The following is a 22,555-nucleotide window of genomic DNA, read 5'->3' as shown; positions in this document are numbered from 1 at the left end:
TGGATGAGGAAGATGAGAGAGCGAGGATCTGAGGACAATTCCCAAGTTTCCTGCATGAGCCAAGTCAAGAGACCGTAAGGTTTACTGAGCGCCTCCCTGGAGTCACACATTGGTCCTGTGCACCACATACTAATCTCACTCATCCTCACAGAGGACCCACATAATGCTTCCCCTTCCACAGATGTGCAAGCTGAGGCAAGATTATTGGCCCCACGTCTCACCATTAGTAAGTGGAAGAGTCAGGATTTGAGCCCAGAGTATTCCAGAGATGGAGGGAAGGAGGAGAAAAATGTCGAGGGTCCAGAGCTAGGATCGGGGATCCAGGGGGGTGGGGGGTGGGGTGCAAGCAGGCGCTGAATGAAAAGGAAGCAGCTGTGTGCGATGGGAGGGCCCTCCAGCCTGAGGAAAGCAGGATCAGTCTTTGGGCAGAACTCAGCAACCTGGAAGGGAGGACAGGCAGGTGGAAAGGCAGGGTTGGGGAACAGAGGTGAGAGAAGGGGCAACAGGTTTGGTGTAAGGTGGGCTGCTGTCCACTGGTGAAGAAGAGGAGGCATTTGTGTACCCGATCAGCTGGGGGCGGCAGAGGCAGAGACTGGCTGAGTGAAAAGGCCCAGGAAGAGATGGGGACCAGGTGGGGAGCACTGATGCTAGATCCAGAACACAGTGGCAGGCTTAGAGGTGACAAGTTCTTCTATTAACCTACTGCAGAAAAAGTGACAATAGAGGAAGAGGCCCTAAGAGGAGCAGAAATAGAGGAAACTGGGTAAGGGATCAATATCTATAGAGGGAGGGAAAGGATGGAGAGAGGTTAGAGAGTCACAGGAGAGGAAAGCCAGAGAAAGGAGGCTGGGGAGAGGGAAAGGGGAGGGAGGATGAAGGTAGAACCACCATCACCTGGAGTACCCAGTGCTCCCAGCACCCTAACCCTGTGACTGCCTGTCTGGAGAGTTAGCTGCAGCTGCGGGGGGGTGCGGGTGGAATGAGGATGGAACCTGAGCCAGACCAGGATCACTGAGCTGTCCCAGCTCAATCCACACTGCGACCAGACTCAAGTCACGGGTCCTGTGGACTCTGTTTCTTCATGACAGCTAGATGTCAAAGTATTTCGCACGCACCACCACAAGGGAAGGTGTTATTATAAAGATCTATCAAGTTAATACGAATATGTATCCCCAGAACCACGCAGATGAAAACAGATGTGGCCGGTGTAGATGCAAGTCCAGAAATGGCCCGGTAGGTGGCCGGCTCTTCTACCTGCCCAGTTTAGCGAGTTCGTGGCCAATGTTCAGCCTCGCGGTGGGGTAGGAGGTGAGGGCCTGCGGCTGGACAGATGGTTCATCTCCGGCTGGGGGCGCAAGGCCCTGGGCAGGGTTAAACTTGCTCGGGCTCCTGTCTTCTCCGTGGCAGACCCCTGTCGCCGCTGAGCACAGGCCCAGGCAATACTTATCCAACTGAATCCGCGTCCCCGTGGGGATCTTGCTCCAACAAAATACCCAGTCATCTCCTTCTATATAAAGCGAAAATCTCAAGCTGTGCCTTTGCCCAGCTCCGCACCCTCGCCCCCTTAGTGCTGTGGCCTGCTTAGGTCTCCACTCGGAGGAGCTCTCCCTTTCCAGGACTGAGGCTGAAGCAAAGGAGGAGGGGGAAGAAATAAATGAAAAGTCGGGGTGGGGGGTGGAGCAGCGAGACAGGGAGGGGGAACAGACAGCCTGAGACGGAAACCGGGGGGAGAGAAAGACAGAGAGAGAGAGAGAGAGAGAGAGAGGCGAGCCAGTATAGAGAGCCAAAAAGAGCCGGAGAGGTCGCAAAAGAGGCACAGGCGCTGGCCGCGGATTCGGTAACGATTCCTTCCGCAGGCGTTTCTGCCGCGGCTCCGCAGCGCTCGGCCCCGGGCTGCCCTGGACGCGCAGGGCTGCAGGGTGCGGTCGCCTCACCTCCCCCCTCTCACCGCCCCCTCCCCACCTCTCCCAAGGGGGCCGGAACGGCGTCGGCGCGCGGGGGCTTTTCGGAGCAGTCGAGTGGAAAATAGACTTTAACCCGCTTTGTGGCGACGAGGGCGCCCGAAGCGCTCTCCCGGACCAGGGCTCCCGGCGCTCAGGCGGGCCACTCCCAAGACCCGGCCTGGAGTCCCTGCAGAGTCACGCGGCACGCGGAACCCCTGGCCTCGGGGCGCCGGCAGGCCCGGCCCGGATCTGCGCACCCGGCCGCGGCCGGGCCGCCCCAACTGACCCCGGCGGCGGCGAGGAAGCGGAGCGCGCTGCGGTCCCCTCCTTGCAGTGCGCTGGCAGGGTCCGTGTCTCAGCCTCCCCACCACCGCCCAGCGCCCTCCTAGGCCTCGGTGCGGTGTTTCCTGCGGCCTGGAAGGCCCGGGTGAAAAAGTTTGCGGAGTACTGGTTCTCCTCACCCTCTCACCCCCAGGAAATTATTGCAAGAAATGGAAACCTGACGGAGCAGAGTCGTCCGCTGCTCCGCGGTCGCAGGTGGAAGGTGAGGGTCAGGGGAAGCCAGGCGGCCGCTGCGTTCCCGGGATGGCTGGTGTGTGTATTCTTGGAGGAAGGGTCGACTTGCTCGGCCAGCTCCAAGTTAGGGCCCGAGGCCCGGGCCCGGCCTGGCCCGCCTGCACCTGACCCCCACGACGAGAGAAGGCGAGGAAAGCAGCAAATCGCCCTGCGCTGAGGCCCGCCGTCCCGGTGCGAGGAGAGCGCGGCCGCCGTGGCTGGGCCAAGGAGGTGCTTCCGAACCCGGATTTGCGGCTTGAGGTCTGCAAAGTGACCACTCCGGCGGCTCCTCTCGCGCTGTCCCCGGCCTGGCCCCTTGTGCAAAGAACTGGGCGTCCCCTTTCTGGAGCTGCCCCTCGCAACACTCAGAAAACGCGAAACCTCACGAACAAGGCCGCGGCCCAGGAGACAGACGGTGGGTGAGCGGGAGGGCCCGGGAGGCCAGGGGAACAGTGCCCTGGTTATCGGAGAACGTATTTACTAGGCAAAAAACACCCTCCCTCCACTCGGATCCAAGTTGTCTGAGAACTGAAACGACATCCCAGGATGAATTGGAGAGGGTTCAACTGAGTTACACATCGGGAAGTGGGGCTGGAGTTTCTTCCAAGCCCCAGGCCCCTCGGACGCCTTCTTCGGCTCCCGCGTGGGCTGAGACGGTTGGGGAGGTCGCCAGACTCAGCTAAAAGGGCAGAGACGCGAAGAGAAGCCTGTGGCGAGGGGCGAGTGGGGGGTGGGGGGGAGGCCTAGATAGCCCGGCAAAGGCTCCAGTCCGCTTTTTGCCTCCGACTGCTGGCTCCTTCCCCACCCGCCGTCCCTCGCCCCGCCCCGCCCCGCCCCCCACCTTGGGGCAGGTGAGCGGCGGCCAATGGGCGAGCGCGGGGCAGGTGCCGGCTAACTCGCGCCTCGCAGCGCAGCGGCCGAGGCTGAGCTGGGCTGTGCTGGGAGGACCAGGGGCGGGGGTCTGTCCTGGCTGGACTCGGGAGGGAGGGGGCCGGGCTCAGCCCCCAGGCCGTAGAGGCAGCTCGCAGCATCGCACGGAACCCGCGCCAGTGCCCGCGCCCGGAGCTGCCCGCTCGGCCCCAGAGGCCGGCGCGCCTAGCTGCGCGCCGTGGCCCGACTCCGCGTTCTCTAGCTCTCACGCCCCTCGCCTCTCCGCGCCTGGCTCGCCGGCAGGGTCTGAGCGCGGGCGGGCGGGCGGGGGAGGTGAGGGGTGCTGGTGTGTGTGCATGTGCCTGGCTGGGTGCACACCCCGCACGGCGGCGGCGCCAGGACGCGGAGCGCTCCCCGGAGCCCGGCTGCCTCGCTCGGCTCTGGCGACCGCGACCATGTTCCAGCCCACAGCCAAGCGCGGCTTTACCATCGAGTCCTTGGTAGCCAAGGACGGCGGCACCGGCGGGGGCTCTGGCGGCGGGGGCGCCGGCTCCCATCCCCTGGCGGCGGCCGCCTCGGAGGAGCCACTCCGGCCCACGGCGCTCAATTACCCTCACCCCGGCGCGGCCGAGGCGGCCTTCGTGAGCGGCTTCCCCGCCGCCGCCGCCGCCGCCGCCGCCGCCGCGGGCGCCGGTCGCTCGCTATACGGTGGGCCCGAGCTTGTGTTCCCCGAGGCCATGAACCACCCCGCGCTGACCGTGCACCCGGCGCACCAGCTGGGTGCCTCCCCGCTGCAGCCCCCGCACTCCTTCTTCGGCGCCCAGCACCGGGACCCTCTGCACTTCTACCCCTGGGTCCTGCGGAACCGCTTCTTCGGCCACCGCTTCCAGGGTGAGTGCCCATGCTGTGCCCGCTTAGGCGGCCGGCGAGCGCCGGCGCTGCCGTGGCGCGTGGGAGGCTCGGGGGAGTGCGGGGCTGTTCAGAAGTTGTTGAAAGAAGGCTGTGGGGTCCGCAGAGGCCGACTCCCAAACCGGGAAGAGCCGCGCCGGATCCATATGCGCTTCTGGGGCGTTGGGTTCGCTCGCAGAGAGCGAGGTTGGGACCGCCAGGCTTGCCCAGAAACGGTGCGGGTTCGGACGCCAAGCCCGGGCGCCTCCATGGAGCCTCTCCTGATCCTCCCCGCGGCCTGCCAGAATCTCTCTGGGCTGAGCCAGTCCCAGCCCAGGGAGCGCAGCGCCCGCCGCCCCCTCCCTCTGCCGGGACTGGACCTGGGACCCTACTTCGCTCGCACATCCACCACCAATTCCCAGATATCCGCCCTCGCTGGCGCGTCCGAGCAGGGCAAAGTCCACCCGCGTGCCCCGGGTCTGCGGAGAGAAGGGGCAGCAGGAAGGGCAAACTGGAGAGTTAATGTTCAGTTTGGAGTGCTCCACCGTCTTGGGGTGTTTCTCACCAACCTCGACCCGACTTCTTCAAGTCACAAGTGCCTCTCGGACCCAGGGCCGGGAAGGGTTGCAATAGCAACCGGCTTCCTTCGCCTTGCGCCTACCCGGCTGCTGCGGGACCGACGGCAGTCCTCCCAGGCAGGGGGCGGGGGCAGAGGGCTTATAAGGTCGTAGGCAACCGAGCTCCCACGTCTTCACTGGGCAATAGGTTTGCTAATGAAGATCCCCCACTGGCCTTACAAACGCACACACATGTTTCAATTATCTGACTTTCCTGAAGGAAAGAGAGTTGCATTTGCTGGAGTTCGTTTTCTTCCTTGAATTTGTTAAAGTTTGTTTCTCTTTTCTTGTCTTTTTTTTTTTTAAGAGTGGCCTTAATTTATGCAGTAATTGCTTTAGTTTCCAGTTTTATTTTGTTAGTGTAGACGGGACTGGACCTCAGCCTTTTGAGGTTCCATAACTCAGAGCAAGGTAACCCGGCTTTTAGTGAAACAAATGAAAAGGATATGGCTAGAGCTTCGGCTGCCAACCTAATCTGAGAATAAACCGCGGTCTACACAAAGTAAACCAGATGCTTGGTACCATTATTTAGATAACAGAAGAAAAATGATCTTTTGAAGCTTTGGCTATAGCTACTGAGCTGTTTCACGGAAAGCCACTTTCCTGGTCCAGTTTGTCAATTTGCTTAGTCCCATCTGACCAGTAGATACTGACCCAGCAGATCCCACAATATAAAAGACTGTAATTGCTTGAATAAGAATTTTTGTGGGCAGACTTGTCTCCCCTGCGATTTCAAAGATTTGCCCAAATCATGGGGTGAGGGAGGGAGCCTATGGTGTCAGCTGCTTTGGGCATGAGACCTGTCAATTATAACCATTGTTTACTGCTATAAATGAATGAAGTTTTATTCAAAACTGAGTAAACCGCCTCGGTGCTCCTTGGGCCCGGCCCAGCCTGGGTCTCAAAACCTGGCACCCATGAGCCGACCTGAGAGTCTCGGCTATTTCTGAACCGTCGGACCCGGGCAGTAGGGGGACCCGTGGTTAAGAGGCTGGTGCAGAGACAGGGGCTCTGAGGAGAGGGCAGAGCCGGTCCTAAGCCCTGCGGTCTCTGCTTATCCGGGGATGGCCTCCCCGGCGGCCCCGGCGGCGCCCTCGGCTTCGGACCCGGCGCCCCACGCCCTCCTCGCTGCTTTTCCCGCCTCTGGCCTCGTCCCCGCGGGCGCGGGCGCCGAGGGCCGGGGACACCTCGCGACAGATCCAGCTCCGGCTCTGAGCATTCCCAGCCAAGCGAGGCCAGATGAATTCTCCGAAAAAACCTTCTCAGAAATTGCCGCCGTTCTCTGAGCCATCAGTTCCGGCGGGCACGTTGTCGAGTTGCAAAAACGGTTGGATTTTTCTCTCAAGAGCCGTGTCTGGACGCGGAGATGGAGCCATGTGTGGCCGCATTTTTGAACTCGGAAATCCGTTGGACACGGAAGCACTTTTCCGACCCTGAGACGTTTCGGCTTTGGGTCCGGTCTTCGTCGCCGGTGGGGGACCGTGCGCGCCCCGGCAGCTGTGAGCCTGGCGGTCGCAGCGGGGCCTCGGGGCTGCGGGCCGAGCCGTCCCAGGCCCTCCGGCGCCGCGTTTTCTAGAGAACCGGGTCTCTGCGATGCTCATTTCAGCCCCGTTTTAATGCAAGAAACGAAACCCTACACGAACGAAAAGGAACATGTCTGCGCTCCGTGCGCAGCGCCCTCCGGCAGCGCGGGCCGGCGGGTGGGGAAGCGGCTTCTCCGCTGAGCTAGGCGGTGGAAGAGGAAGAGCCCACGCGGGAGGGTCTGGATCAGGCGGCGGCGTCCTGAAGCCGGTGGCCTTCGAGGCCTGAAGGGGAGGAGCCGGCGGAGACCGGGAGTTAGCCGCACTTCGGTGCCATTTCCCGGACTCAGGAACTTTCCAGACCGGGAACGGCGTCTGGAGGGGGCCCGCGAAGCCCCAACCCTCAGGGATCCGCGCTGGTAATGGGCCGGTGCTTCAAAGGGCGCCTTTGTTCCGGCAGGAGGAGGGGGAATGAGGTTACCTCCGCAGCTCGGCCAGCCTCGCCCACTCGTCGCCCCAGGCTCCTCCGCCCAGCCGGCCGGCCGTGGCCTCTCCAGAAGGGAGTGCAGGGGCGAGCGCCCGCACTCGGGATCGCTAGCTCCCACCTCCGGCCACCTCAGTCCTGGGAGTCTGTACTGCCAGTCTTTGCCTTGAAAGGGCCTGCATCGCGAGGCTGGAGGAAAACGGGGTGGGGTTCAGTTCCTCCCGGCTCCCGGGAAGGCTAAGTCAGCCTCCTTCCACTTTCCCACCTCTCCTTGTCTGAAACGGACAGCCCACTGCCCCAGGCGAGAACTACTGCATAGAAACAGGCCACACTGGCCCCAGCCCCAAGCTTGTTCCCCTCTTGTGGTCCAGTTAAGGGAACCTGAAGCTGTGGTAGGGATGCTGAGGCCCCCTACCCATAATGGGAGGGGCGCAGGAATATCGGCCCCCAAAGCATCACTCTGTCCTTACAGAAAGGTAGAGCTATCGATCAGTTTGTCCGGATAGTTAGTTTTGCACTAAACCCCCTCTTTCTTACAGGAAAAAAAAGCCTTGCTTCTTTTGAAATTCTATCTGTGATCACTTTTCAGTATCTTGAGTCATTTTCCTGCCCCTCGCTTCTTCATGGTTGGGTCAGAAGGACCCCTATATTTCTGCCCCTACATGTAGACATAGACTGAAGGATACATTCTATCTGCCCCAACAGGACATGACAGTAAACCAAGCAACCTAGCTTTTTCTAAAATAGCCAGACTTGAGGCAAAGGGATGTGTGTATGTCAGAAGGACAGAGTAAGCTTGTTGCTTCCATCCTCCAGTTTAGGTTTATAAAGACAAACACAGAGAACACCACGCAAGGGACCAACACATACTCTCGGAATTACAAAAGAGCCATCAAGTCATACACACCAAGGCAGACTGCAGTCCTGCTTTCTCAGCCACAGACTATCCTTGACACCCCTGCACCCCGTTCACTCCCATCTACAGGGTCTCTCCAGGCTGCCACCTCACTTTTGACCAGCCTGGGCCAGTTGAGCTGCTGAGGCCAACCCTGTGAACTCTGGGATAAGCGAGGCCTTCTCCCTGTCCAGCTCACCTGTCCAGAGGAAAAACCACTGTTGGGACTTCACCCAGGCTCAGAGTAATGCCATTTTTTGAAGCAGTTTAACATCAGCAAGAAGTGTCTGCTTCCCACCTACCTCTCCCACCTTTCTGTGGCCTATCACACTGGTACCCACCTGAGACTTTCTCATTCCTACTTGGATCAGGCTCCTCTTTTCATTCCTTCTTTCCCTTCTCTGCCAGACCACCTCCCCTGATCATCTATTACCTCCATCACCAGCAGTTAAACTTCCTCCAGTCAGGCCTAACAGCCCTGGGCCTGCCTCCACCTTGAAGGGCACTGGGCAGAGTGTCCCCCTCCATCTCCCCAGGATGTGATGTCACTCCCTTTTGTAGCTGCACAGATCCAGCCACCTTTGAAACGGGAAAGTGATTGTCAGGGGACTTTACCTCCCCTCTGGTAACCTTGTTCCAGAGAAGACCCCAGCAATACAGTTCACCTGTGTAAACCTCCAAAGCCCAAGGACTTGGCAAAAGAAATGCCAGTCAGTTTCCACCAGCAGAGGGACATGAACAGTTACCTGGAGAGTTTTAGCAATAGCATCTCAATTATGCGCCCTTACTTCACTTACAGAGGTTATTTCCAGAGATGGAAGATGTCACTTGAGATCCAAACAATTGCCTTAAACAAAACAACAGGTCAAATTGGGTAGAACCAGTGGGCCATTTCTGAAGAAATTAAGTGGATCAGTCAATCTCAACAGCTAACTGTGTGAAAACATTCCTTCTAGGGCTCTTCCTTGTCAGTGGGTCAGGGGTACTGATATGTGCCACTGCATGAGAATCCACGGGTGATGTCAGGGCCTGTTTCACATCTGAGAGCATGTGTAACCAAGCCAGAGATTGTGTGAAGGCCTACTGGGGGGGAGGGGGTATTGAGCATGGGGCTGTGGGTGGAAGTTTATTTTGGCTTTTGTAGTTCCTGACCTCACCACCCTGGCCTTGTCCAACCCAGTGTCAACCCCTCCTCCTGCATGTAGGAGCTGAGTTCCCATGATGGCCAACATTTGCCAAGGGACAATCACACTCTTTGAAAATCCTGTATGGTAGATGGGAGAAAAAGACAGTAGGGAGGCTGGAGCATATATTTACACACGCCCATGCAGAAACCAATATATCTATATCTATATATATTAGAGAGAAAGATGACATCTAGATATTTATACACGTGTTTCTTCAGCACGGGACTATTCAGGGATGAAGCAAGGCCTTTTCCCACCAGAGAGCAGTAGGAGTCTCCTGGGGGGAGTGGGCTTTACCTGAAGGCCTGGGGGAGAGGCCCCGGGAAGGGGGAGGAAGAAGCCTGACCTTGGACCTTCAGGTGTTGCCTGGACACTGACTTAGTGGCTAGCCTATTTTTACCACTTGCAAGGTAGAGCCTGGGCCTGTTGGCAGGAATTTTCAAAGGGCTAGCAGCCTGAGCATTTTTAGCTGCATGGGTGGTTTTAACAGGTGTGAAAAGAGAGTGCCTTGGGTCCCTTCTAGTTCCTGAAAATGTTTGGCATGAGGGTGCTTAGCAGCCTCACTGTTCCCCTTATCACCTTCCTGACACTCAGCTCTGTCCCTACTCTTGTTGAGGGAGATAAGACAGGGTCAGGGGACAAAGAGAGCTAGGGGACTTCTCACATCTCCCGGCCCCGTCCGCTGCTCCAGGCGGTGTGGATTTGGGCCGGCTGGCGCCTCGCTAGGCCGGGGCCCTCCTCCTGGCCCAAAGAGTGATCCGCTGCTCGGCTCCTCCAGGCCTCCGGCGACCGACGGGGTAGCTCTGGAACCCTAGGGAAGTATTGGGGGAGGCGAGAGGAGTGGACTTAAGGAAGGAGCGGCACAAGGGAAAGGGGAGAAGTGGGGGTGGGAGTCCAGGATTGGAGAGGGTAACGGAGCGCCGAGGGCGTTTGCGAGCGGGGCCAGAGGGCCGAGCTTGGCCGGCTCCCGCGGGCGGCCCGGCGGCCGGGCTGCGGCTCACGGCGCCCCTTCTCTCTGTCTGTACCTGATGTGTTGCCGTCGGCGGCGCGGCCGCAGCGAGCGACGTGCCCCAGGACGGGCTGCTGCTGCACGGCCCCTTCGCGCGCAAGCCCAAGCGGATCCGCACGGCCTTCTCGCCCTCGCAGCTCCTGCGGCTGGAGCGCGCCTTCGAGAAGAACCACTACGTGGTGGGCGCCGAGCGGAAGCAGCTGGCCGGCAGCCTCAGCCTCTCGGAGACGCAGGTAATAATCACCCGGCCGGCGCGCGCTCGGCCCGCGAGCCCAGGTGGAGGTGGGGGCGGGCAGGTGCAGAGGGGCCCAGTCTCACGCCCCCGCCTTCCCCGGAGCCCTGTCCCACCCGGTTCCACAAGCCACCCTCCCCGTCCCCCCCCCCCCCCCCGCGGCCCTCCCGCAAAGCCCGTCTGGAGAGCCCCTTCCCACCCTCTGCGTTTGGCCTCATGGAGGCCGCAGGACTTCTGTCAAGCTCTAAGGACCCACCAGGAGGTTGGAAGCAAACCCCAACCCAGCGTGCTCTCAAAGCCCATGGGAGGTGCCAGGTTCTCAGGAGGAGGCAGGGCGTGGAGGCCCACGCCGCAGTCACTCCCGAGCTGTCCCGGTGTCCACTGGAGCCGTCTCAGCCCTGTGGTGGCGGCCGCTCTTCTCCCGCCACTCCTCGGGGGTGCCCACGGCTCTGCGGGAGGCCCGGGCCTTTCCCCGCCCCGGCTTTGCGGCTGTTCATGGGCAGAGTTGGCGGGGGCCTCAGGCTGCCCACCAGCGGATGTGGTGTGGGGAGAAAGCCCGCGTGCCGTCAGGCTATGAACATCAGAAGCAGAGGAATTAGCCAGACAGGGGCCAGCCCTGCTTGGGGTCCGTGGGTGGCGCTGATCTCTGCGCAGGCAGACTGGTGGGGCTCTGGAAACTGGTGTTTGGGGCACGCAGACATGTGAGGCACCTGGGAATGGTGGGAAAGTAGATGCAGGGACTCAGGGACTGTGTTCACACGCTTGAAGGGCTGTTGAGTTGGGGAGGGAACGAACTCTAATGGCGTTGGAGAGGTTTTGACCTGGGTGAAATTACAGTAACCGAGTAGTATTTTTGTAATTGATAATTAAGAAAAGAAAATTTTAAAGAACTAGATTGGAGTTATAGGGAGGCAGATTTGGGTTTATTGTAAAGACTGCCATAAATAATTGCTGCCTGGAAACACCACCTAAGCTCCTGGTCCCTGGGAGTAGCCGCCACGCGCTGTAGGGGCCGGTTGCTGCCCTGGAGGCCGATTTCCGTGTCTGGATGGGCCTCGGGAGACCTTCTTCCCTCAAGTCCCTCACAGTTCCCAGATGTGCAAATGAGGGGGTTCTGCTCGCTGCCCAGCGGCTCCCACCCCGCCGGCTTTTTATCACCCTCTCCCCTTTCTTGCTGCTCTGGCCCCTACTACCTGCCATCCTAGTCCCGTGAGGAAGCGTCTGGGGGGAAGGGGGCAGCCTGGGGTCTCTGGGGATTAGTGAAGCTAGGAAGGGGGCCCAGTGGGGGAGTCCAGACCCTAAGTGCCTCCCCAGCTCCCCTGGCAGACATCACTCGCTGGTCCTCGCATCCTCTTTTGGTTTCTATTGTCAAGACGTCTTATCTGTCCAATGCCCCATTTAATCACATATTGCTCTCCTCTCCACTGTAGGACCCATGCTTTTTGGGCTGTTCTAACTGCAGAGATAAAGTGTACAAAACAACAGAGTTAATTTTTAAAATGTTTTAAAGAAATACATACTAAAAAAAACAAGTTAATAAAATAATACCCTCGTTCCCTCCTGGCAAACAGTGTTTTAAAATTGTTGTCTAAAACAAGGTGTCAATTTAAGAATCGTGTTTATAGTTAACATCATTTAAAAAGTATTAGGTATTAAATTTTAATTGCAGAAGTGTAAGAAAACAAAATGGTTTATAATCCTCCCACCCACAGATTTAACACTTGTTGAAATAATGTCATTGTTTTTTAAACTTTCAATTTTTTAGCTCAGCGAGAGCATTTTTAATTAACTTTCTTTCAAACTGAATCTAGCTGCCTATTTGCTCCCAACAATGCCAGTTAGTAAATGTAATGATTGTTTCCTTCATTTTTATTATGTTTCAAACATATTTAAAACAAAACCAAATAGAATAATATAGTATATCCAGCTCAACTATCAAAACTCATGTCTAATCTTGTTCTATCTATAGATGAGCTGGTTTTAGCATATGGAACAAGAAAAAAAAAACACAATAGAACTATGGGAGGTTTGAGCCTGAGAAACCATCCTGTAGAGGCTCGTCTTTTCAGGTGAGGACTCTGAGATGGAGAGATGGACTGGGCAGAGCTCCCTAGGCGAGCAGATTGGATTTCATTATCTGCCTCCTTGCTGATTGACTGTGTGACCTTGTGTGAGTTACCCAACCTCTCTGAGCTCTGATTTTCTCATCTGGAAAATAGATTGTTTAAGGACTAAAGGCACCTAATAGGAACTGAAATAATATTAATTCTCATCCCCAGTCCTTCCCTTCCCTCTGTTTAAAGTAGTATGTATATCAAGTTAGTGTTACAGTAAGCCCCTCACCTGGGAGTCCTGACTTGGCCTAGTGTTTCTTCTGCCATAGCTGGTCTCCTCCATCACAGCTGTCTTTCTGTCCCTCGTGTAACTTACCATTAATTATCCATCTGTCAGTACTTACTGGGCAAGCCTACCTGTCATTTCCAACTATTGGCTATTTGTCAGGCGTCTGTCTCTACCATCAGTCCCCTACCATCTATTTCTGTCAGTATCTACATTTGTCTCACAGAGCTCTCCAGTCCGTCCTGCACAGATAGCTGTTTTGTATCTAGCCACGTACTTCTGTCTGATCTCATTCAACTGCCTCTCCAAAGCTGGTTGACTTATATTTCCTATTTTCTATTAATTACGGTCTTCTTCTTCCTAACAATAGCTCTCAGTTACCCAACTGCTGATTATTTCCTTATCCTCTATTCTGTTTCGTCTTCTGTGTATCTACCATCCATCTCAAGTCTCCATCTCTCTAGATCTAGGTAGCTACCGACAGATAGCATATTCGTATGCCTGCAAGTGCTCGCCTATCATGTCATCAGCTCTGCCTTTGTCTTCTTTCTGGGCCTCCATTGCTGTATCTGTAAGATTTGATGAAATGAACTCTGTGGTTCTTCCCAGCTCCGAGTTTCTGGCTCATCTATATTCTGCTTCTCTGTGTTTCTATATGATGCTTCCTCCAAGTTCTCAGAGCTCATAGTACATCTCCCGTATATCATAATACACATAGGACTTTGCTGCTGTGAAATTATCCACCGTGTCCACATGTCACTCTGTAGACTGGCTAGATGGATCTCTCAAGAAAATCTTAAAATACAGATTCCCAGGCCCCATTCGGGAGATTCTCTTAGGAGTTCCAGGATAGGTTCCAGGAAGTGTTTTTAAAACAGCTCTCTGGGTGATTCTGATGAACAACAGGCCAGCTTGGGAGCCAGAGGTCAAGCCTTCCTGTTTCCCTCTATACCCTAAGGTCCAGCTCAGTGACGAGCAAGGAGTCGATACCCCGTAAACACGTATTGAATGAATAGGCAAATTTCTTTTGATTGTACACATATCCATGTGTTAACTTTATCAGTCATTTCCCTTGCTTTCTGTAGTCACTGACCCCTCCCTGTCCCTCTGTTTTCTATTTTTCCCTTGCACTTTATTTTAGATGATCTAGTTTTATCCACCAGTTCATGGATAAAACTCCTGGTAGGGTTAAGGAAATCAGTGTGTGGGTCTTCATCCAGGGCCCAGGGGTCTCTGTATGCTCAAAGCTTTAGTATGGAGTGTTGGGAGGTGGGCCACCCAAACTTCTTTGTTGGGGCAGGTTAGTATGTTTGGTTGAGAGTTGGGTATTTATGCTGGGATGGCCACAGGTCAATCCAGGAAGTGGAGGGAGTGGTCCCGGGAAAGGGTTAGTTCTCCTTTCTGGCTCTGATTACTTTCTCCTCACTGCTATGGTGCAGCCTCAGAGTCTGACCCGGATGACTGGATGATGCCCATCTAAGCTTCAGTCCTGGTGGGGCAGACCCGGATTTGGGTCAGATCAGAGCTGTGAGTGGAAGTGTGAATGTGTGTGTGTGTGTGTGTGTGTGTGTGTGTAATGGGTGTGTGTAACATGTATGTACTACAATGTGGGGCACGTACAGACAGTGTGATTGATGCCCAAAGGTCAGGTGATATCATATATACACATGGCGTAGAATGCAGCTCGGGTGCTTCTGTGCATGCGTGGGGGTGGCACATTAGTGTTATGGGGAATGAGAGAAAGCATTTGGTTGCTCCAGGCTGATCAATTGGTCAGTGTTTCCAGCTGCCCGTTCTGCTCTGAACAGTTTAGCAGGTGTTTCTTCACCTTCTCTGGCTTTGAGTTCAGTTGAGCCGTGAGGGAAAGGGGTGTGGAAATGGAGTCCTTAGCCTTGGAGATTCCTCCTTTAGTGATGGGGGCAAAATGTAAAGTGTGCACACTTGTAGAATATGCACAATGAGTGACTGGAGTCTCCTTGAAGTCACAGCTGTGGGCTGAGGGAAGTGAGGGGAGACCTGCATGGGTGGAAGTTTCCCAGAAGACTTCAGGCCCAGAAGGCTTGGAGGGATGCATAGGATTCTAGGTTGGTGGGAAGGAAGGGGAGGGTTTGAAGTAGGTGGATTAAGACAGAGCAGGAGGTGTCAAGTCTGGCCACCATCTTGGGGCCCAAGAACAGGTGGGGAGGTCTTAGAAGGAAGGAGTGTATGGTTACCTGCCTATGGGTTCCCCCCCGCAGGGGAATTGATAAGGAGACTTCTTGGGGTCCATTCCTGCTCTGAAAAACTCTGTTTTTTAAGGGATGGATGAGAAGGAGATATCCAAATGACTTGAATTTTAGGGAAAGGTCAAGAGGCCTTTGTTACTAGCTCGCTGTCGGTTCTGAGATGGACTCATCTCTTCTCCAAGCCTTGGCTCTTCTCCAAGAATTTCTGCATCACTTAAGGTCCAGAGTCCAGTGGGAAGCAGGACAGGGCAGGGGAGGTAGGGAGACTGGAGTGGGTCCCTAGGGCCTAGTCCTGAAGAGGCAGATGACTCTGTGATGTCTCTCTGAGAGTGAGGGCAAGCATCCAGGATGGCCTGGTAGAGGAGGAGACAAGGCTTAGGATGAGTTGGGCTATAGTTGATGGGGAGTCAGAGGTGGCCTCCGTTTGGTGGGTCTAGCATGGCATTGGGCTTGACCCTGAGAGTGGGAGGAGCTCATATGATCAAGTAATAAGAAATGGATCCCCAGCAGAGGGGGGTATTACCTTGATAGGGTGTTTGAACTCCTTGAGGACAAGTATTCTCCTGAAAGTATGCAGGCAGGAGCTATAGACTCTTCCATTTGGGATGGGCTAAACTTGGGGACCAGTGGAAATGAAGGGATCCAAATCTGGGTCATTCAAATAGCAGGTTATTCAAAAGTAAAGTCTGAAATAATTGGCTGGAGCTGTAGTTTGCTTGTGTGTTAGTTCCTTTGTCCATTCATTTGCCCATTAATACGTGCACACCTTCATTAATGTATACATGCATCAGTCAGTCCTCTAATGCATTAATGCATGCATGCATTCATTCATTCATCCACAACACCTTCCTCATCCTGTTTGATTCATGCTGACCCTTGTGCCTCCCAACAATAAGTCTCCCTCCCTGCCCCAGATTCTCCTTAGGAGTGGTTAATCCAATCCACAACATGGAGAATTAAGAATTGACCCTTTTGGAGAAGTGTCCACTGGACTATGCCTAAAATCTCTCTAGCAATTGCACTTCCCAAACCCCTTTTCTGATTAGACCTCAATCCCTCCATTGTTGATTTTCTTGGGCTCTCCAGTTCTGGCCTAGGCACCTCTTACCAATAGCACAGTGCGAGGTACTTCACCTGTGCCCAACTTGCTGAACAGAGTGGAACATGCCCACTGGGACTCCAGCGTAGACTACTACACTGCTTTGGTTCTCCAGGTTCCCACGGCCTGATGAGGAGACAGAGGTTCGAGCAGGTAAATGAACCCACTGCTCGGGTCACTGTTGCTGAGACAGGGAAAACTAAGGAAGCACAGACAGGCAGTGGGGCACGTCCAGCCCAGGTACATCTGAGCAGGATTCCAAAGGCTAAGTAAGAGTACTCCAGGTGGGGTAACTCAGGCAAAAGTGGAGAATCTTGGAAGGATCTGGCTTCTCTGAAAAACTGAGACATTCAGTGAGGCGAGGACTTGGGAGGCCACAAGGAACCTCTCTCCAAACCCAGAGGAGTCACAGATGGGGGAGGGGTTCCTTCAGCCAATATCCCAGCTGTGCCTTCGGGGGCTAGTGTGCAGGTATGGTGGAGAGGCAGGTGCAGAATAAAGACAGCCTCGCAAAGCTAGCTCCCACAGAGCTGGGAGCCACTGCATGACCTGGTTCCTTTCTAGGGCCTCTGTCCTCCAGGGAAAGGGCTCTGGGGTGACCCCAGATTGCCCTGCTGGGTTCCGGAGGTGTCACTCTTGCCTCTTACTACACTCAGAGCCCAATTCTTTTTCTTTTTTCTAAATAAAAAATAACTATTAATTGTTATCAGTGATGCATTAAAGAAAAGTGGGAAGAAGAAAGAAAGGTCACCCCACACGTTAAGTACATTTCCTTCTAGTCTTTTTTCCCCATGCATAGATTTTGTTTTCCCATGGTTGTGATCACACTGTGCCCAAACTGTATCCTGCCCTTTTCACTGATATCATTAAGTCATAAGCATCCCCCTGTTATTACAGTCTTTGTAAACAGCATCTGGTCATTCAGCCTAAGGCTGTTCACAAGATAGCCAGTCTGCTTAGGGAGACAGTTTACCTCCCTGTTTCTAGAAAGCTGCCTCCTTGACCCCGGTTGTTTTCATGAAGAAAATATTCAGGATCACCTTTCATTTGGGTGTGCCAGGAAAGCTGGCCCTTGCCTGAAAACATAACCTGTGCCTGGAGCTCCACCACTGATAACTTTCCTTCTTTGGGCCAGTGTTGTGGGGCAGGGTAGCAGGCTGGGTCCATCCCACTGTAGATAAGTCTCCTTCCTGAAAGGAGACTTGGAGTGTGTGTGAGAGGGAGAAGGTGCAGAAAGGGGCCAGCTGTCCTGGTGTTGCCCAGAGCTTCCTGGGGTTGCCCCGTCACTAGGCTGGGCACTTAGGCCAGCCCCTTGGCCTCTGAAGAATGCTGCTCCAGCCCTGTATCCAGGCCTGAGTCACACACATGCCTTGCATAGGCACTCACCCACCGACTGGCTGGCATAGTGTCAGTGGGCTCTAGGATAAGGGGCCGGGGCTGGGCAGGGGCCAGACGTGGTTGTGCTGAGAACCACCCAGAGCCCAGCCCGCCCTGTACCCAAGGAAAGATGGTTATGGGATCTAGAAGTTTTGAACCCAGAGTATCTACCGTTTTCCTTTGTCTGTCTGAGGTGAGACATGCAGGCGATGGGTTTGCACCCTGCCTTAGAGAAGAGGGAAGAAGATCCTCCTCTTACACCATCCACTGAGGCCAGGTGCCTCATTTCTTCCTGTCTCTGGATGGCTGCCCCCACCATCCAGTGCTCTAAAATTAAGGGCAGGGCAGACCCTGGGGAGGAGGTGCTATTAGGGGAAGCCTTGGATTGGGTGGGCTCCATGAAGCGGACAGGGGGTGGTGTCTGGGAAGGCAAAGGTAGAGCGCCCTGGGCAGGAAAGTGCTCCCTGGGCCCTGATGCTGGGCCTGCTTTTGGCCGCCACTGCCTAGCTCTATGGCTACGGCCTGTGCCTTTCCGCCATTCTCAGGGACTAGCAGCTGCACTAAGGGTTGTCTTCTGAGGACTGCCCCTGGCCCCACCCAGGGTTCAAGGATCTTCCCTCAGCAGTCACTGATGCTGCCAAAACCAAGGTGCTCACCGTCATTCCACACACACAACTTCCCACTCACCACTGGCAAGGACACCAGGGGTCACCCAGCAGCAGCCGACAGCACCTACTGGCTTTGCAAATGAGCTGTCGATTTCAGGAAACCATCCACGTCTCGTAACCCTGCCATCTCTGTGTCACCTGCCCCAGGGACCCTCTGGAGCAAAAGCCCAGGAGGTGCCCCGGAGCTGCAAGGCCCCCAGAAAACATCTCTCCTACAGATGAAGGACTTAAGCAGAGCAGGGAAGGAACTTAGCAAAGGATCAGCACCCAGGCCCACTTTTACCAACTCTGAGGATGGGGTGGGGGGATGGCCTGGCTCTGCAAGGCCAAGTAAAGAACCGCAAGGTCAGGAGGAGCTGACAGATGAGTGAGGCTTCCTCCACAGTCCTCGAACACTAAGTCTAGTTAGGGAGCAGGGATAGCCCTCCTTGATCATGCATAAGAGGACATTTTAAAGGCTGTATCCTGGACACGGAGCAAATGCTGGGGGAGGCGGGAGAAGTGAGGGGTGATGAGAGATACGGCTAAATCTGGGGAGGCTTCCTGGAGGAGGTGAGCTTAGCATTGTTGACCTGTCCCTCCAAGCCCCCACCACTCATCACAGGAGACAGTTGTCTGCTTTTGAACCCTCCCCTTGTCAGGACTCTCACTGCCTGACACAGAAGCGGGGAGCCCTCTCTGTTTAAAGAGGAGCTCACTGCGATTTCTCCTATGGAACCTGTTCCCATATCTGGATGGGCTGTAGAGGCCAGCACTTTGGGGGCAGGAAGTTTAGAGCACTGCTCCAGGTGGGGCTGCAGACACCCCTCTGTCTGAGGAGGAGGAGGCCTCACTGGTGGGTTTCAGACTACCCTGAGTAGCTGCCCCCTGAGGGACCAGCCTTCCCACCTGCCCAGCTCAACCTCTGATGTGGGATGGGGGGAATTCCACCTGCTCACAGGGTCCCCTGGAGAAAAACTGACTGACCTGGATGGTGTGTGAGTTGGAACCTTGAGTGGTATGGGTCTGTGACCCTAGGAGTGCTCTGGCTGTCCTGGGCAGTGCTCTTGGTGTGGAGGGTTAGGTAGCCATGCCCGCTCTGCCTCTTTGGGCTGCAAAGAGCATAGGGTGGCCGGGGGTGGGCGGCACATCAGGCCCACAGGGTGCTCATCAGGACTCATGCGATGGCTTTTCATACGTTCGCCTACTTACTGTTTACCTCACCTCGTGAAGGAGAGCTTATTATCTCTTCTCTAGAAGGCGGTAGGGACCTGGGTCTGCTGGGCTCCTGAGCCTGTATGCCTCCCCTCTACTGTGCTATGGCTACAGGATGCTCGGCAGCTGCGTGATGGCTCCCTTTCCTCTCTGAGAGGGACTGGAAGATGGCCCCTCTTGGCCCTCACTCTGCCCTCTCCCTGCCCCACCTCACTGACATCTGGAAGAGTAGTCTTTCAGACCCAGCAGGTGTCGCGTGGCCAGAGGAGAGGCCCTTGGCCTTGGTTTCCCCATCTGGCTCCCAGCTCAGCCTGGGTGCTGAGACCCCAGTAGCTGCTCTGGGGGCCTCCTGGGTGTTTCTTACTTCTGCCCCTCCCTCCCCGGCCCAGGTGAAGGTGTGGTTCCAGAACCGGAGGACAAAGTACAAGCGGCAGAAGCTGGAAGAAGAGGGGCCTGAGTCCGAGCAGAAGAAGAAGGGCTCCCACCACATCAATCGGTGGCGCATTGCCACGAAGCAGGCCAATGGGGAGGACATCGATGTCACCTCCAATGACTAGGGTGGGCAGCCACGGATCCACGAGGGCAGAGCATCTGCTCGCTGCTGGCCAGGACCCCGGGTGGGCCCTGCTGGACTCTGGCCGCTCCCCCGCCAGGCTTCGGGGAGGCCTCGAGTCACGGCCCCACAGGGCTCGGAGCCTGGGGCCACCACTGACAGAGGGACAAGAAATGGGCTGGCTGAGGCCTGGGACTCCTCCACCTTTTCCTCAGAGAGCCCGCCTGCGTGGGCAGGCCGCCCGCCACAGCCACTCTCCACTTCTCTTATCTCCTGCGTTTCTGTTTTAATTTATTTTCCAGGCACCCGCTGTAGTTCTTAGTGATCCCCCTGTATCTCCCTTCCCTATGGGAATAATAAAAGTCTCTCTCTTAATGACATGGGCATCCAGCTCCACCCCTGGAGCCTGTGAGCCCCGGGGTGGGGGTGGGGTATTCCGGCTCTGGGGACCAGAGGGGACTGGCAGAGCAAGCTTGTACAGCGCCTGGGAGCCTGGGGTGGGGCCTGGGAGACTCAGCTCTGTTGGTGGTCCACCCTGGTCTCTAGCTCCAGCTCTAGAGCAAGGGAAACAGGCTAGACATGGGGAAGGACCACCCTGTGTCTTAAGGGAGGCTATCTATGCTCTGGTCTTTCCAAGCTTATTGAGCGGTGGGAAACGCCCATGTGGGTCAGGGGAGAGACCGAACATGCCCACTTGTGCATGCTGAGAGACTCTGGTGGCTCCTCTTGGCCCTCACTCTGAGGAGAATTGAGGAGAAACTAGAAGAAAAAGGGAGTATTGGGAGCTGGGGGCAGAGCACCGTTCACAGAAGTTGACCATCCCAGCCCCAGGTCCTGGCGCCACCGGGATGCTCATCCATCCCCGGAGAACCCCCCCGCCCCGTGCAGATGAAAACTTCTGAGTTGGGGTGTAAGGCTGGAGCCTACAACCGGTCCCCAAGGACGCAAGGCCTCTAGCCGGGAAAGAATAACAAGGCAGGGCTCGACTGAGCTCTTTAGTTCATCTGCCCTTCTGCTCATCCACTTGCCTTTCCTGCTGTCACACATCAAGGTTTCCTTCATCCTTAAAAAGCAAGACCTGTCTTCCTAACAACGTTTCTCTTACGACGTCCAGACCTGTCTCCACTTCTTCACCTCCCATGTGCTCCCCAACCCTCTCACCAATCACCAATTCCCGCCACCCGTGGGGGCCAAACTCAGCTGCCGCCCGTTTGGCTTCACCTATAGCCCGCTCTTCCGGCCATTCCCTCCTTGACTCCCACACCCCCCTCTGCCTTCATTCCGGTGCCTCTGACACCGTCACCTGCCTCTCCAGGTCTTCCCGTCTTGTCCTGGCCTCGTCGCCCCTGTCCACTGCAGGGCCAGCCCTTGCGCCTCCTGCCTCTTCACTGTGCCCTCCACCTGGGGCTTCACATCCATGTGCAGGACTTCTCCTGGCGCCCTGGGCTCCCTGCAGGCAACCTCTGCCAAGCTGCAGACCCACGAAGCCCGCCGCCCACATCTGCTGCACTCCAGGCCTCCCGGCACCTCGAACCCAACACGTTCACAGCTGACTCATCTCCCCACCTGTTCTCCTCCAGGATTGCCCACCTCGGCAAACGGCCAAGATTTCTTCTACCTTGGGAAGCAGTGTACATGGCTCCTGGGGGGTGGGGAGGGGAGGGAAGGGAAGGAGTAGTATGTGTAATAATGTGTGGATGTCAGAGATGAGGCCCCTCCATACTGTGGCTAGGGTTCTCTTCCCTGAGCCCACAAGGACTGTGTCACACTCATCCTAAGCCCCCCACCCTACCCCCATTTCTTTCCCAGCCTTGGCCTCTGCTACCTCACTCCTGGTGCCCTCTGCTTCAGTCTCGCCCATGTCATCCCTGACCCCCTGTGAGCCATGGGTTTTGCCTGTGCTGTGCCTTTACTCATGTTTCTCTTGGCTCCTGGAATGTGCTGGGGGCTTGATCCATGTTGACGTCAATGTTGAAGACTTGCCTGGGGCACGTGCAGGGATCCAAGCACGGAAGGTCCTTTTGCTGGGACCGTCAGCATCTCACTTGGGTCCGGTCAATGCTAGAAACCAAAGGGCTTTTTCCCATCCCAATGGCCCTCCCCACCCCATCAACCAGGAAACACATTCCCCACATCTTGAAAGTCCTAACCTCAAAGCGCATTGTCTCACTGCCAAGCAGGTGGATAACCTCTGGGGAGCATGTACCCACAAGTGGGCTGAGGTGGAGAAGGGGAGGTGTCCTTCTGGCACTGGTGGGGGCAGAGGAACGGGTGAGCTGTTCCTCTCAAGAGTCTCTCACTTGGTGGGGGAGGGGGCGCAGGAGGATCCCAACAGAGTAGCCCCTGTCATCCAGATAAAGGGCTGGAAAGGACCCAAGGAAACCTGCCAGTCTTCCTAGGCCAGGCCTGCGTGGGGCGGGGCGGGAGTCCCCACTGCACTCCCTCCACCGCCCCCCCCCCCCCCGTGTTGTGCCTCTCCCTGCAGACGGTAAATATTGGTGTTGTGACTTCATTAATAAAGGCTTCTGTGAGCCTGAAAAACATGGAATCAGGATGAACTATTTTCTGAGCTGCCGGCTTGCCAGGTTTGCTAATTTGGGAGTTTTTGGGCCCTCTCCAGGGAACAAACCAAAGTTTCTCTTGAAGAGACACAGATGCAGCCGGGAAGGGGAGAAGAAGCTGAGGAATGATGCTCCCGTCCCTCCTTTGACTGCTCCTTCCTCTTGGAGATCGGGGCCCTGCAGGTGGACGGGTGGACAAGGGCTGCTTGGCCAGGCGTTCCCCAAATGAGCCTGGCGATGTCATGTCCCCCCCCCCCGCCCCCCCAGCTGGGCTGGCCTCCCAGGCCCTGCAGAGTCAGACGGCTGCGGTACTGATGACAAGAGACAACCCCACGCTG

At 56.1% G+C, this 22,555-nt stretch overlaps 2 protein-coding genes across 2 annotated transcripts; one reads left to right on the top strand and one right to left on the bottom strand.

The window, feature by feature from the left end:
* Nucleotides 1–2,346: 2,346 nt before the first annotated feature.
* On the top strand, nucleotides 2,347–22,198 carry EMX1 (empty spiracles homeobox 1). The gene is made up of 3 exons (XM_027623786.2): nucleotides 2,347–4,259; nucleotides 10,017–10,201; nucleotides 19,493–22,198. Exons 1-3 carry the CDS (start codon nucleotides 3,725–3,727, stop codon nucleotides 19,658–19,660), a joined length of 888 nt encoding a protein of 295 aa, XP_027479587.1. The 5' UTR covers nucleotides 2,347–3,724; the 3' UTR covers nucleotides 19,661–22,198.
* LOC113938356 lies at nucleotides 4,756–10,150 on the bottom strand. Its single transcript, XM_027623787.1, has 3 exons — nucleotides 9,624–10,150; nucleotides 8,570–8,619; nucleotides 4,756–7,066 (listed from the first exon to the last, which is right to left on the bottom strand). Coding segments are annotated over exons 1-3 (612 nt in total). The 5' UTR covers nucleotides 9,626–10,150; the 3' UTR covers nucleotides 4,756–6,506.
* Nucleotides 22,199–22,555: the final 357 nt, after the last annotated feature.

Source organism: Zalophus californianus, chromosome 8 (assembly GCF_009762305.2).
Source record: "Zalophus californianus isolate mZalCal1 chromosome 8, mZalCal1.pri.v2, whole genome shotgun sequence".
NCBI classification, from domain to species: domain Eukaryota; kingdom Metazoa; phylum Chordata; class Mammalia; order Carnivora; family Otariidae; genus Zalophus; species Zalophus californianus.
This window is presented reverse-complemented; position numbering and strand designations above follow the sequence as displayed.